Genomic DNA, 13,984 nt, shown 5'->3' on the forward strand with positions numbered 1-13,984 from the left:
CAGCTCAGAAGAACATCCTGTACCAAACTATCCAACTTGAACTTCTGGAAGGACTCGCAGCCAGTGGATGACATGCGGAAACAACTTCCTGATCCTAATACTCAAAGGAAATAAAAAGCAACTTTTTGACAGAGCTAAAGGAACGCAGATTAAAACCCCTCAAATTTAATCAGAATGGGAATTCTTCCCTCCAAAAGAGACTATATAACCTGGTGAGCCATTTCCATCCTGCAATCACAGGAAACAGCAAAAGAAATACTGCCAGATGAAATCATAGGAAGGGCTGGAAGAGAAGAATAACCAGAAGCACAGCACCTCTACTACAGGCAGATGGAAACACTGCCCAGCTGCACTCCCTGAGGCTGCAGCTGTATATGCTGGCCAGCCAGGGTTACCATCAACAGCACCTCAAATGCAGAGCTGTATGTAGAGACAGATGAAATAACTCCTACACTTCAGTGTCAGTACAGATGAACTTTGCAAATGAAAAAAGATTCTTAAAATACTGCTCTCAGATCTAGAACATAATTTGTATATTCTGCAGGTTCGAGAGAGACCCCTAAGGAGTTTCAAAGTGGCTAATTACTAATGAATTGCAACATTAGCTAACTTTTAAGACCAGAAAAAAATACTTGAGAGACTGAGAAAATAAAACTCCCTCTACTCACTATTCCCTAGATCCCCCTTCATAAGAAGCAGCCATACAGGAACATGACAAGACCTCTTGCTACCTCCCTAAACAAGACAAAAGCTCTTTTGCTTTGTCTTTTAAACATCTGTTCCTCTTTTGCCTTCATTCCGAAAATTTACATCCAGAAGTCTAGGAAATATATTTTATGGCTCAATTATTGTAACAGGGGAAAATATTGATGTCTGCAGTAACACCAATTACTGTCTCATCCTACCTGCTACAGTCAGTCCCTAACTCACACTGGGAAGGCTAGCACCTTAACACAATCATTTTCTGGCATCAGGAAAAATACTAAGACTCACTCATACAAGAAAACAAAAAGATAGGAAAGCTGTGTTTAATCATGAGTAGTTTCAGTCCAGTGTGCTCATAAATTATTCAGGGTTCACAGGTTTTTATCTATTTTAAAAATACATTTCCAACTTAGCTTTCTCTGCCTGCATTTCAGCCACCATCAAAACTGCTGCAGTTGTTATGCTATATATTGACTGTAGAATACCAAAAAAAGCTGTTTAATTTCCAGAAACAACTGTCATCTCAAGGTGCACTATATAATTTCAGAAGTGTATCTGCTAATTCACCTTATACTTCTGTCAGAAAGTCCAGATTCTATCTGTGTTTTAACAAACTGGCAAGCTACTCCCTCAGATAACACCATCAGCTTTACAAATCCTTCAGCCTCTGCTGAAGAACTAAAAACCACCCAGTTATTTCTGTTTCTCCCACTGCTCATCATTATAGTAGAGTCACTCTGAGAACCCACATACTTTTATTTCTGTTGGACACATACAGTTACTGTGCAAAACTGCATGTGCTACATTCAGCAGCATGTGAAGAAACCCCAGAGCTGACCTCCAATAACTCCAGGGAGCTGGGACAGCTGCAGTCACCCATTATCCAAAGAAAGCCCTGGAGCCGGGTCAGGTAGCCTTGCTGGACATAACACAGCACTGGGTGCTCTGCTCCTTATCTGCCTGAAGCATCCTCAGTGCTCAGCAGCTCATGCTGCCAGCAGGAGCAGGCTGTGGGCAGCAATCCCCTGAGCTGCACAAAGCTGAGGACACTGCTGGGTATAACAAAGTTGATCCTTAACACTGCTGCCTTTCTACTGCTGGAATTTGCAGTGGAAGCCTATCCAAACCACTTAAAGCTGCAATTTAGGCTTTCTCTTGACACACCATTATCTAAGTGGGCACTACTGATAGCAAAAGTTACTACAGACTGTTTCCCTACTGAAGTAAAATGGCTTGGCCATAACAATCAGCCACCTTGTGCCTTTGCTACAAATTGCTGTACTCAACCTTCATATCACTCATTGCTGAGCCACCTTCATATCACTCAGTTCTACTGGTACCATAGCCCCATTTCAAGAGGGCTTTCAACTACGAGGCTTTTTGTTGTCCTCTTCCAAACTATCTAGAAACACATCTCTAGCTGAGGGACCAAGACCACAAGAAAACATTACACAGGAAGAATCAGAAGAAAACCATCAGAATCAAGCTCACTGGAAGAGAGGGTAGATTTCTTGGTAGCAGCTCATATTTAGAACAGAATGCTCTAGAAGTGGTAAATGCAGCTATTGCCTTCCAAAGAAAACTCAGCACCAGCTTCCTCAAACCAACTTCCCTTTAAGACAAACAGAAAAGATGCAGCTTCCAAAAAAGAAAAAAAAAAAAAGAATGCTTCATTGCCTATGGAATGAAGGGAGTTTTCACTATGTAGTCCATTTCTGTTCAAGGAAGGGACATTCAGCTATTACAGTAATTAAAGCCCAGCAAATACCTAAACAGCCAAAGAAGTTCTACTGTATTTGGCACCTGGCCTTCTCCATGACAAGTAGAAGGCTTTTATCCTTCTTCTGTCAAACATGTGGCTAATCATAAATTCTCACTTGCTTCTGGAAGACCAAAGTAGTTCAGAGTATGAAAAAAAAAAAGTAATTTATCACAAGCAATCCATAGAAGGCAGCCTTCAGAAGTAGGCACCCTTCTCCACACAAGCTTTATGGTATTAAAACAAATGAACAAACAAAAAAACCAAACCCACACTGGAAAGAGACAGAAGATTTTAGTCTTTAAGAAATTTATATTTTCATACATTTCATACATTTTCTCCCTTATAATCAGACTTTGCATTTAACTGGTCTGCTCAGATCTTTCCTACATAATGACTGCAAACACACACTTCCTAAAACTCTACACAGTGCTATTAAAATGTTAAACAGAAAACTTCCTCTGAGGTTTTGTGTCTTTTCTCTTTAAAAGCATTGATTAGAATTTTAGGTAATTTTAGACAATAATTGTAGGGAAGTCTTGAACTGGCTATTTTTGTAATTTTGTAACTGTACTGAACATGCATTGATATTTACATTTTCAACAGCCTCTTCCTTAGAAAATTAGAAAGGTTGACTAGGCAGGTCTGAGAAGAGAAGATGTCTGTGCAAGGGAACAACTACAAACCCAGTAGGGAAAAAAAAATGATAACACGTTACATAAGCACATATGTAATCAATATTAAAGCCAGAAGTTACACCCTGGTAATTCTGGAATAAAATGAAATAAAATGTCTAGAGAAATTAAGAAGACATTTCCTACTTTTCATACACACTTTTTTTTTTTTTGCTTGCTGAGTAACATTGCAGCTTAATGTGACAGCTGCAATTAAAAATAAATATCTTCTTATATAATTCTTCTCCCACATAATTTTAGCAGAAAGTAGGCTTCCCATCAGATGCAGGCACCAAAGAGAAAAAACCCAGTTACTTCTGCCTTACTTATTACAAAGACATTTTAGAGGAAACAAAGGATCTCGTAACAGCTTAAGTGCTTGAGTACTACTGTGATGAACTCACCACACATGCTTCAGAAGAATCACTGCATTTTGTTTGTGCCTTGTCTAACACCAGCCCTATCTGAATACTAATAGTTACACTACCTGAAAAGACGAAGGTTCTGATATTTCCATTCTGGCATTTTTCAAATCAGTAAACAAATTCTGTAACATCTGATACTGTTTGTTTTATGAGCTCAGTATCAGCACTGATCATTTCAGAAAATTATCTTATTATAAAAAGGATCCTTACAGTACCACGATATATTGCTCAAAAAAAGAAGGAGCTAAAGTAAGACCAGAACATTTTTTTTTGACATTTTTCAAAACAACAATTTAGAGATTTCTGGTGAAGGAGTAAAATACAAATTGAAATAAATAATTTTGCTATTATCACTGCTTTAAAAGAGGTACTATAATTATTTTTATGCTGAGATAAGACTTTATATATGGGGGTAATCCCGAGTTAAACTTCTAGCTTTACTACACTGCAGACACTTCACCTCAACACACCTTGGAAACTGAATCATCATAGGTTTATGTGTATACAAAGGAGGTTATCTCAGGTAGATATAAAGCAGTAAAAACCAAAGTGCCATAACTCCAGTGGAATTTTACACAGAGACAGCTATCCTAATATTGAGACGAGCTGTTATACAAAGCCTATCTATGGCAAGTCATTTAAGACTTGTGTCCTTCTAGTCGGAGAAGAACCAGGGTGTCAAGAGGAGCTTATGCTTGTCCTACTTTGTTTCATACTGACACATTTGTATAAGGAAATAATTATGTGCTTGAGGTGTTACCCTCACTTGTACAACCCTGTAACAGTTCACAAGCATTATACATTTTAGTATGTGCACCCCAGAGGTGCTTTCTCTACAGTGCTACTACAGTTGCAACTTGCTGGGTAAAGTGGATTCTCAAGTGTTTTTGTCTCTCTTACGTATTACCGAAATAGAAGCAATGGACAAAGAAAGTGAACTACACCCCCAGCCATAGGGAGCAAAAATAAAAGTACAGGCCTGGGTTAGGAGAGTGCAGTTGGAGGGCAGACAGCACAAAGGAACCAAGGTGGCTGAAAGGCAGACAGGAAGTAAAACAGTTTGGGAAATGCTGCCTTATTTACAAACACTCCCACTAGGCAAGGAGATATTCATGGACAAGCAAAGGAAAACAGCAATCTTTACTATAATATTACATGACTAAGCTGTCTTTTTTTCTTTTTTCTTTTTTTTTTTATCTTGCATATCATAGAAGCATCTGATAAATGCTGAAAAAAGGATAGGTGCCATCCTTTAGCTCTGCAAAAATGTCAGTACAGAGTCTAGAGCAGTAGGACTCCTCCTCATGGACTAAGTCCAAAAACACAGTGATAATGCAAATTAAAAGTGATACTTTTTCAAAGGAGTCATCAGAACTACTCTGTTATCAGAAACAGCAATTCAAAGTAATGCAATTACCTAGTATTATAGCTTTCAAAGCTAACCCTCTCCAAAAGCTTTCACAATTCCTAAAATATTCCATCAAATTATTCAACAAAATGCATTAACACTTTTAAAGCATATATATACTTAAACTTTTGGGTTTCAATAGCCTCCCTGTACCTAGAACTCAACTGTTGGTTTTTGGGTTTTTTTTAAATGTAAATGGTTGTATGAAATTTGTACAAATAACCTGGACAGAACGTTAGGACATTTTTCATATCAGTGGGACAGAATGTAAGGACCTCTTTTCCTGCCAGTTTCATCAGCATTAAAGCAACTGAAGCTGAGGAAGACTACCCACAGACTAGAAGAACTGCACACATCACATAACCAACCTAATAACTTACACAAAAGAGGAGACATACACTGGACAGCTGCACTTTGTTTATAAATATCTATTCTCAAATTGAAGGATGAAAAAGTGTAAAAGGCTGTTAGGAGGCAAAAGCATACAAGTTCTAAGGACAAATATCTTCAAACATCAAAAAACAATTACATAATTGGAACTTTTGCAATTCTTGAAAGACTTTTGGAACAAACACACACACACACAGGGTGTGATCTACTCCAGCTCATCTCCAATACACATCCATTTTTCTGGCAGGGCAATGCATTACATCTTCACTAGAAAGCAATAGATCAGGAAAACATCAGCCACATCAGCTTACTATCTAAATCCCTCCACTGAAACCCTTTTTCATCAGCTGCCTCATGACCAATATTTTTTTTTCTGCTTTTGAGGTTCTACAGAAGTGTTTCTGCCTGTGTTTATCCCCCCACCCTCACTTACCATTTGTCCACTTTGCCCGCAGCAGTCTAAATTTGCTTCTATGTGGTTCCTTACTCATGGAACTCTTTCTGAGCTGGTCCCCAAGGTCACTATTTTCTGGGTATTCAAATCCTTCCTGAAGGCCCACTCCTACAGTGATACCTACAAAAAATCAGTTATCTAATACCTGCTAGATAGAAACTAAATGGGGATTCTCTGTATCTTGCAAACATTATAAAAACTTCAAATTATTACAACATATGGAGTTGCTCACATAACACAACTGTCCTACTCCTTTTTAAATCTTTGCCTTTGAAGCAGAAAAACAATTGCAATAGTAATAGTGCTTTCTTTACATTCTTCAAGACAGAGTGAGTACTACCAGAAACAAATAATTATCAGTACCTGTGATTTCTGTGGAATATCTGGATGCTGAATGATTTCCTATGCAATATGGAAAATGCACAAAGTATATAAACAGATCCAATAACTTTCAAAGTCCATTAATAATGCAGATTTTAAAAGTTTCAGATGCTAAAACTGCCCCTCAAAATCCCATAGAAATTTACAGACTGAGACATTTTCCCTTCCCTTACTTTTTCCTTAGCTCCCCCCAACAAATTCCCTCCCCATTTCATTTCCACATGAAACACATAAAAGTGGAAAGAAAATCCATGCCTAATTTTCCAGTTTCTAGAGTTGACATATGAGAGAAAAAGTGATTAAATAGAATCAGTTATTTCCATCTTCTCCCATGCATCTCTCACTGGTTATTGCTTTTACTCTTCAATTCTCAGCTGTCACTGTCTCCAAATGCCCCAAATGCCTCTTCAATTCTCAGAATTGTCTCCCCATTTCTTAAAAATAGAGCACAACAAGATGAAAATGGTATGATCTACCAACTCCTGGAAAAGGCATCAGGAAAATTAAGAGAGGAAACCTCTCTCTAAAAAGGAAACTAAGGTATACAGCAACTAATACAGCATCACCTGCAAAAAGTACAAAGAGATTTGGAAAAAGAATTCTCAACCATACATCCCAATTATAACATCTATTTTCTGTATACAAGTAAAAGAAGAAACAAACTCAGGAAAGAAGTAACCAGTATTGTCACATATGGCAACTATCTTTATATTTAAAAGTTTGAGATAACTGATTGTTCCTAAATACTTTGTGCTGTGCTACCAAAGAAAAATACCAAAGTTAAGAATAATCTTGACCATTGCTTCATCGCATTAAGTGCAATACAACAGATTACCTTTACAATCTGTTTTGCTGAATAGCTTACCTTTCCTTTTTCTCTACATCCACTGCTTCCTTTTGTTTAAAAAGGGAACAGAGTGGAAAAGACTTAAACACCTTTTAAAAAGCAGAAAATATGCAGATGTCTTTTCAGTCTTTTCACTCCAAGCCTTGTATATTTATGGACATATACACTACTGCTATGACCAGAAATATAATATGTGGGTGGCTGGGTGGAAAAACAGCCATGGCACTTTTATTATGCTAACACAAGGTTTGCCCCTTTCCACCTTCTCATGGGCTGGTAACAAGATCTGTTCACCTAGCAGAAACACAGGCCTGTATTTCAACTACATATTTCCTAAAAGGATTTTGAGAAAGGCTTTCTGGTAGAGAACTAGATGAATATAACTCATGAGGAGAGGGTGAGCTGACCTCTGCATGGGGATGTTGGGCAGTCCTGCCACAGGTAGCTCCTCTGCCGGCAGCTCTGTGGACAGCAGCACCCACCCACTGATGCTATCAATGAGTCCAGGTGAAACTCCTACCTCAGCACCTCATATTTTGGTCATATTTACAGGAATCAAAGACAAGAGGACAGAGTGAGCACTGTACTTTTATGTACTTCTATGTCAAAAGTACTTTTATGGCAAAAAAGTATCCATACCTCAGTGCTTATCTATTAATACCTGAGCTGTACGTGCAGAAGATTACATCTGTTTAGCTATTCAGAAGCTAACGAATACAACAGCAGTTGCCCATGCAACTTTTATTTTTCAACTTAATGTACAGACACAGTACATTTTAATACCACAATAACTATCTTACTCTAGACACTCCCTCACACAGCATCAAGAAGGGACAGTGCCCACAGGATGAGCCAGCAGCAGGCAGCAAAAGCAGGCTGCCAGTTTGCTTCCTACAGAAGCTGGAACAAGCCAGAGAAAACAGAGATCAGATAGAAGAGGAATTTTTCATGCTATTATGTCCCCTACCCATCCTTTCTAGGACTGTTTCTTAGAATTCTACTGGCCAATCCTACCTTTTCTCCTAAATGCCAAGCAACAGTCATTCCCCACCTCCACTTCTTCTACAGCCTTCTCAGATTAAGTACTGCTGCTCACCAGCCTCACAGGTGGGACACACATCTATTAGAAACACACTATACACAGATTTTGGCAGATAATAAACCCAGAGAGAACTTTCTTTTTTTTTCTCCACAGAGCTGCTATGTGAAAAGGATAATCTTCTTAATATAAATAAAACCTAAGACCAGTAATACCAACTATGTTGCCTATTTTGTAGGCAGTCAGCTGGCCACCTTATATTTGGATGGTGAACCACACAGAAGGCTGAACACTCACAGCTCCAGGGGAAGAAGTAAGAATGGTGCTTTGAACACATGTGCTCCAAATGTCAAGGAGTTTAGGGGCAGGGACAGAAGTGCTAGCTTCTGAGAGCAGCCAGAGCTCATCAACACGGTCAGCCTCCTTTCCCAAGAACACAGAAAGCCACACAGTCAGGACAAAGCCACATTTAGCCTACTACCTCATCTCTGACATTGGACTGCAGCGGATATGTGGACAAAAGCGTAAGCACAGGACAAGGATAAAGCAGGATTTCCCAGCAGGCACACAGCCATATGTAGGGGAAGATGAGCGTGATTCAGAGATGATTTTTTCACATTTAATCATCTCAAGTAGAATTTTATTCCAAGAACATACACTTTTGGAATCCCTGACAGATGTTAGTATCCAAAACATCTACAGCACAGAATAGCTTAACCACACACTGCGAGAGAAACTTCTCTGGGTTTGCTCTAAGGGTGTCACCTACTCATATTCCACTTCACGTCCTCATACTGAAATACTTTGCTCTGGAGTGTATCTTCTATTTTCACTGTTTATCTTCTCCTTAGCACTCAGTGTTCCTATCGCCTATGTTGTGGAAACAAATCTGTATTTGGGGAGCCTTTGTGATTACCACAGAAAAACCTATAAGTAAATTAATAATCCTGTACTCAAAGCAGGATTAGAGTAAAACGTATGTTAGAATGAGGCTATGACCCACTTTTAACAATAAATAGGACTACACAGTTAATTAGTCAATGAGTATTATCTTCTCTGTGGACTGAATGAGGCTGAGGTCCAGTGAGAAAGGAGGAAGAGAAGGTGGCATCTACAGCCATGTTACTGAAGACTACCAAATACTTTTGACTTCAGGAAGACAGACAGCAAGACTGTACAGGCAGGTGATTTTTGCCCATTCCATGTTCTTAACCTCAGAACTTTATTATTTAATACAACTTTGTGTATTACTTCCTACATCCATAGAAATAAAACTTTCATTCCATCCACTTTGAAATCACACTACTAAAAACACAGGTCATCAGCAAGGAAATTACTTCAGATATTACCTTGTCTGTACCTGTACAGATCTGAGTTCAGATTCTGAACAACTATTTGTCTTATTTGTTTCACAAATGTATACTGAGGCAGGGAAGCTTAGAAGTTAAGCTGGCCCCACTTCCTGGCTTTTCAACTTTCATTTCTCTTTCCCTCTTTTTCTTACTCTTTCTAGTTAAGTCTCCCATCTGTAAGAACATCATCTGCCAATCCAAGCTTCTACCTCCTCTAACTTCTAGTGAGGTGGCTTTCCAGGCAGGTAATCACCAATAACACCAGAGTGGATTTGATCATTCTTGGTGCCTTCAGTCCTCACAATAGTGCAATAGGAAAGAGCTCTGTGTGGGTTTAAACCTCTGACACATTCAGTAGAAGCAAGTTTTTCAAATAACTGCTCAGCAGCATCAACCCCTAAGCATACACAAATTGAAGGTATTTTCTGTACATTGGGCAAATTTTGGAACACTTTCTTATAATAGCCTTCATATAGGAGCTTGTACCCCCCAGGCTAAACTATGCACCCTCTCCCCAAGAATGAACCTTCTAGTTTAAAAGACTTTTAGCGATTTTCTTGGCACAGGGACAAAGTGTCCAAAATAAAAATGAACAAAGACTGACTTATCACTGCTGAATGTCTCCAAGGCATTTCTACCTGTAAAAAAAATAATATGAAAGGCAAGAAAGACTGCAGCTTAAACAAGTGAAGTTTACAAAATAATCTAAACCTGAAAATAGTGTCTTTCAATAGAAAGCATTAAGCAATTTTATATTGTAGGCTCCTGAAAGCTCAGTCATGACAATGCTGTAATAATGTATGACACTGACAAGCTATCAGCTACAGAGATAATGCTGCTCAGAGGCACAAGCTCACCACACTTGACAAAATAGCAGCCGCAGGTTCCTGAAACACAGATCACACACTAAAAACCTACATACAGGATGTTCAGCATGGTTGCATCTTAATTTCAAAAACAAATACGGCTGTGACCATTTAGCAGTTGAGTCTTTTTATGTAAACAAATAGCAGGTTTATGGCAGAAATCAATAATGCAACCAAGCTTAATATATTCATTTAAAGAGCCATGACTTTTCTGAAGGAGCACCTCTGCCTAGCTGCCAAGTGCTGCTTTACCTACAAAACGAATGTTTATTAAAATGAGGTTACTGCAAACACCACCTAGCTATCAGACTGCACGTTAGGAAGATGCACAGTCGACAGAAACAGCAACGCCACCCACCCTGCATGGCACACAGGCAACCTGAACTCTCACCATCTGAGAAGGGACTGCATACAAAGGCTGAAGCAGTCTTGCAAAAAAAAGCCTTAGAAGCAATTTCTGTTCACAGCAGCAGATAACGCAGACATCTCTCTATAGCTATTAAGAATTTTTATAAAGCGCAATATATCAGCAGAACCATTTAAAACTTTCAAGAGCTGAAACTCGGCATCGGTTGTTTGGATGAGCCCATCCAAGGGTACCACTCTGGAGAGCGCTGCCTCCTCACTACCACCCTCCACCTCCAGCCTGGCCGTGGGAAGGGAGGTTCGGTGACCCTGCACTCAGCCCAGCGCTGAAGTGACCGATGGCAAGCTGCCCGGTACCCCCGAAGCCAGCCGGGGGCCGGGGAGGGTGCCTTCCGAAACACATCTGCCCGCTCCTTCCCGTCAGCACCGGCCGGGTCCCGCCTAGGCGCCTCAGGAGAGCCAGCACATCCTCGTCCCGCCCGCCCGGATCACCGCGGCGCCCAACACCGGCCGAACCCGGGGCCAAGGCAGCGGGGCGGAAAGGCCGACCGGGCGTCCCGGGGACCCCCGCCACCACCATGGCTGTTGTTATTTGTTTCCGGTAGCACCACAGCGTGTCGGGGAGCAGGAACAACGCACCGCCCGCCGCCCCGCTCCCGGCAGCGCCCCCGCCCCACCCCACCCCCGGGCCGCCCCGCCGCACTCACTCGCAAGCCGCGGGCCATCCAGCCCCCCGCCGCTGCCGCCGCCTCCGCCTCCCGCCCCCAACTCGGCTTTCTTAGGCCCCACCACCGCCGCCGCCGCCGGGCCCGAGCCAGCCCCGTGCGGCGGATAGCCAGGCCCGGCGGCGGCGGCGGCGGACGGGGGGATGCCGAGCGGGAGCCCGCCGAGGGGGGCGGCGGGCCCCGGGCCGGCGGGGGCGGCGCCGGGCTCCTCATGCAGGAACTGGCACTCCTCGCCGTAGAAGCAGGTCTTGTCCTTGGCGTAGTAACGGCAGAACTTCAGCTTCACGGCGCCGCCGCCGCCGCAGCCGGCCCCCGCCCCGCCGGCCGCCGGCCCCGCCACGCCGACCCCCACCGCCGCCGGCGGCGGCCCCACCACCGGCGACGGCGACGAGCAGGGCAGGCCGCTGCTGTTCATGGCAACCGCCCCGCCGCCGCCGCCGGGGTCGGCACCATGGGGAAGGAGGGCGGGAGGGAGGGGGCGGGGAGGGGGAAGGGGCGCGGGAACCGCCGTCACCCCGGGCTCCGGCTCCGGAAGGGGGAGGAGGGGGCGACTCCGCGCCTCTTAAAGGGGCCGCGCGGCCCGCGGCGGGGGCGGCGGCGCCTCCTCAGTGGTCCCGGCGCTCGGGGTTGTTTATGCCATTTTCCTCTTCCTGAGCGGCCGCACGGGCGCGCCTGCGCCGGCGCGGGGCATGCTGGGAAGCACCGCCGGCCTCCGGGGCAAGCGGGGCTGCCCGCGGGACGGGACGGGGCCGGAACGGGACGGGGTGCGGGCGGGAACCGCGGCGCCTCAGGCGGTCAAGGCGGTCCGGCGGGGCGAGGAAGAGTGGGAGCCGGGGCGGGGCGAGCCCGCTGTCCGGCTGGGCTATCGCGGGGGGTCGTTAAGCGCCCCGCGCGGCACCGGGCAGCCGTTCGATGGGCCGCGGCCTGCAGGTGGTACCGCCGGTGTGAAGGGGCAACGGGCATGGGTAGGGGATCCCCGGGCTGCTGTCGGGCCAGCACAAGGCAGAGCCCAGGGCCGGTGTCGCCTGCCTCCCGTGCTGCCTCCTGCCCGGTACGGGTCAGGGTACCGGCGGTCCCGGCAGGGTCGCAAGGTTTTTCCGCCAGGAAAGTCAAATATCTGCCCCTCCTGCGGAACAAGGGACCGCAGCCGGTTCGCTTTTCCATGCCCGCTGGCACAACGGGTGGGCAGCCTGAGGGATTCACCCTCTTCCAGGAGTCCAATCGGTGGGCTGGCCGGTTTTGAGGGGATGCTCAGAGTGTTCTCCCTTGAGCACGGAGAATTTCGATGTGTGGATTTTCCGTGAATTACTCGCTAAACTACTCCGGGAGTTATTTTCCGCAGTCAAATCGTTGGCGTGGCTTGCGGTGCAAACACTGGAATGGTGAATATGTAATGGATAAAATTGTCACATGTTGAAGTGCACTTGACGTTGTTTTGGTAAGAAAAACATTTACTGTTGAATTAAGATTGCTTTTTGTCTATTGTAATCTTCTCTTATTAAAAATGAAAATCAGGGCCTGCCTCCAAGGTGCTTTGACAGTTTGTGCTAAAAGAAATTTAAAAAAATAATGAGCTGAGCTTTTAAATGTCATGTTGGAACAAATCAAAATCTTTTCCTCAGGTAAAGTCTTTTAAAGACCTCAAGAAGCAGCGTGCCTTAAACTGAAATTTCAAGATCACCATTTTTGCGGTCATAAGAATAGTTTCTGCAAGGATACAAACCAGCTGAGGAAAAAAGGTAGTTGCTTTGAAAAAAAAACAAAAGTTGGGTGGGAAACTGGAGACCAGGGTTCCAGTTCTAGCCTGTTAGAACACTATCATGTCTGTGTCATTCACCAAACAATTTTCACCCTTTTGCTTCCTTTCAACTGTATGGCAAAGAGGTCACAGCTTCTATGTTCCTGCGAGCTTAGAAAAGAAGGAAAAAGGGTAGAAAGACAGACTCCACAGGGAAGAGAGACCTCAGAACTGCCTCAGCCGTGGGAAATGTTTAAGTCCCAACTTGTGCCTTCCTAGATAACCAAAACTGGTTTAGTTCACAGATCAGAGGCAGTCTGATCTCTGCTTTTGCTGAGTTGCCCACAGTTACATTCAGGTGTGTATCATTCAGCCCCCTGTTATACCTCTCAGGAGTAAAATCAAGGGCTTCTCATGCTGTGAGCTGTGGTAGATACACAGAGGTACTCATGGGTGAGATTTCCCTTATCTGCTGGAGTGGGGAAAAGGAGAGATGGGGAATGCATGGTTTCCTCGCTCTTTATCCTCATCTGTGATCTGGGAAGATGCCAGCACAGGGCAGAGGTCTTGGGCAGTTGGGCCCCTTGGGGTGGGTGGGTTCATAGGGGGGAGTGGGAGATAGGAGATTGTGCGTTGAGATAACACCAGATGTCAGGGGATGAACCCAGTATCACCTTCTACTGAAGTCTGGTTATCAGAGGTCTATCACCCCTTATTCCAGGAAGGTTTTCCTTGGAAAAAAATGCCTTCCAGAAAGGTCGAACTGAGTGGACAAGTAATACAGGCATGTGAGGAGGTTGGAAGAGGCTGCAGAAAGATGTTAATACACGGAGAAGAAAAATCTCAGCTTTCACC

General features: G+C 43.8%; 1 protein-coding gene across 4 annotated transcripts in view; it reads right to left on the minus strand.

Moving 5' to 3' along the window:
• The window catches only part of PAN3 (poly(A) specific ribonuclease subunit PAN3), a 73,383-nt gene extending 61,577 nt beyond the window's left edge, over positions 1 to 11,806 (minus strand). For 2 of the 4 annotated variants that reach the window (XM_030466094.1, XM_030466087.1), the window contains exons 1-2: positions 11,374 to 11,806; positions 5,795 to 5,935 (exon numbers count right to left, since the gene is read on the minus strand). In XM_030466094.1, coding sequence (XP_030321954.1) covers positions 5,795 to 5,935; positions 11,374 to 11,806 — 574 coding nt within the window. Of the gene's footprint in view, positions 1 to 5,794; positions 5,936 to 11,373 lie in introns of those variants that run through there. The other 2 variants (XM_030466112.1, XM_030466104.1) reach the window with 2 other exon arrangements.
• Positions 11,807 to 13,984: the final 2,178 nt, after the last annotated feature.

The sequence above is a fragment of the Calypte anna genome, chromosome 1 (assembly GCF_003957555.1).
Source record: "Calypte anna isolate BGI_N300 chromosome 1, bCalAnn1_v1.p, whole genome shotgun sequence".
Taxonomy (NCBI): domain Eukaryota; kingdom Metazoa; phylum Chordata; class Aves; order Apodiformes; family Trochilidae; genus Calypte; species Calypte anna.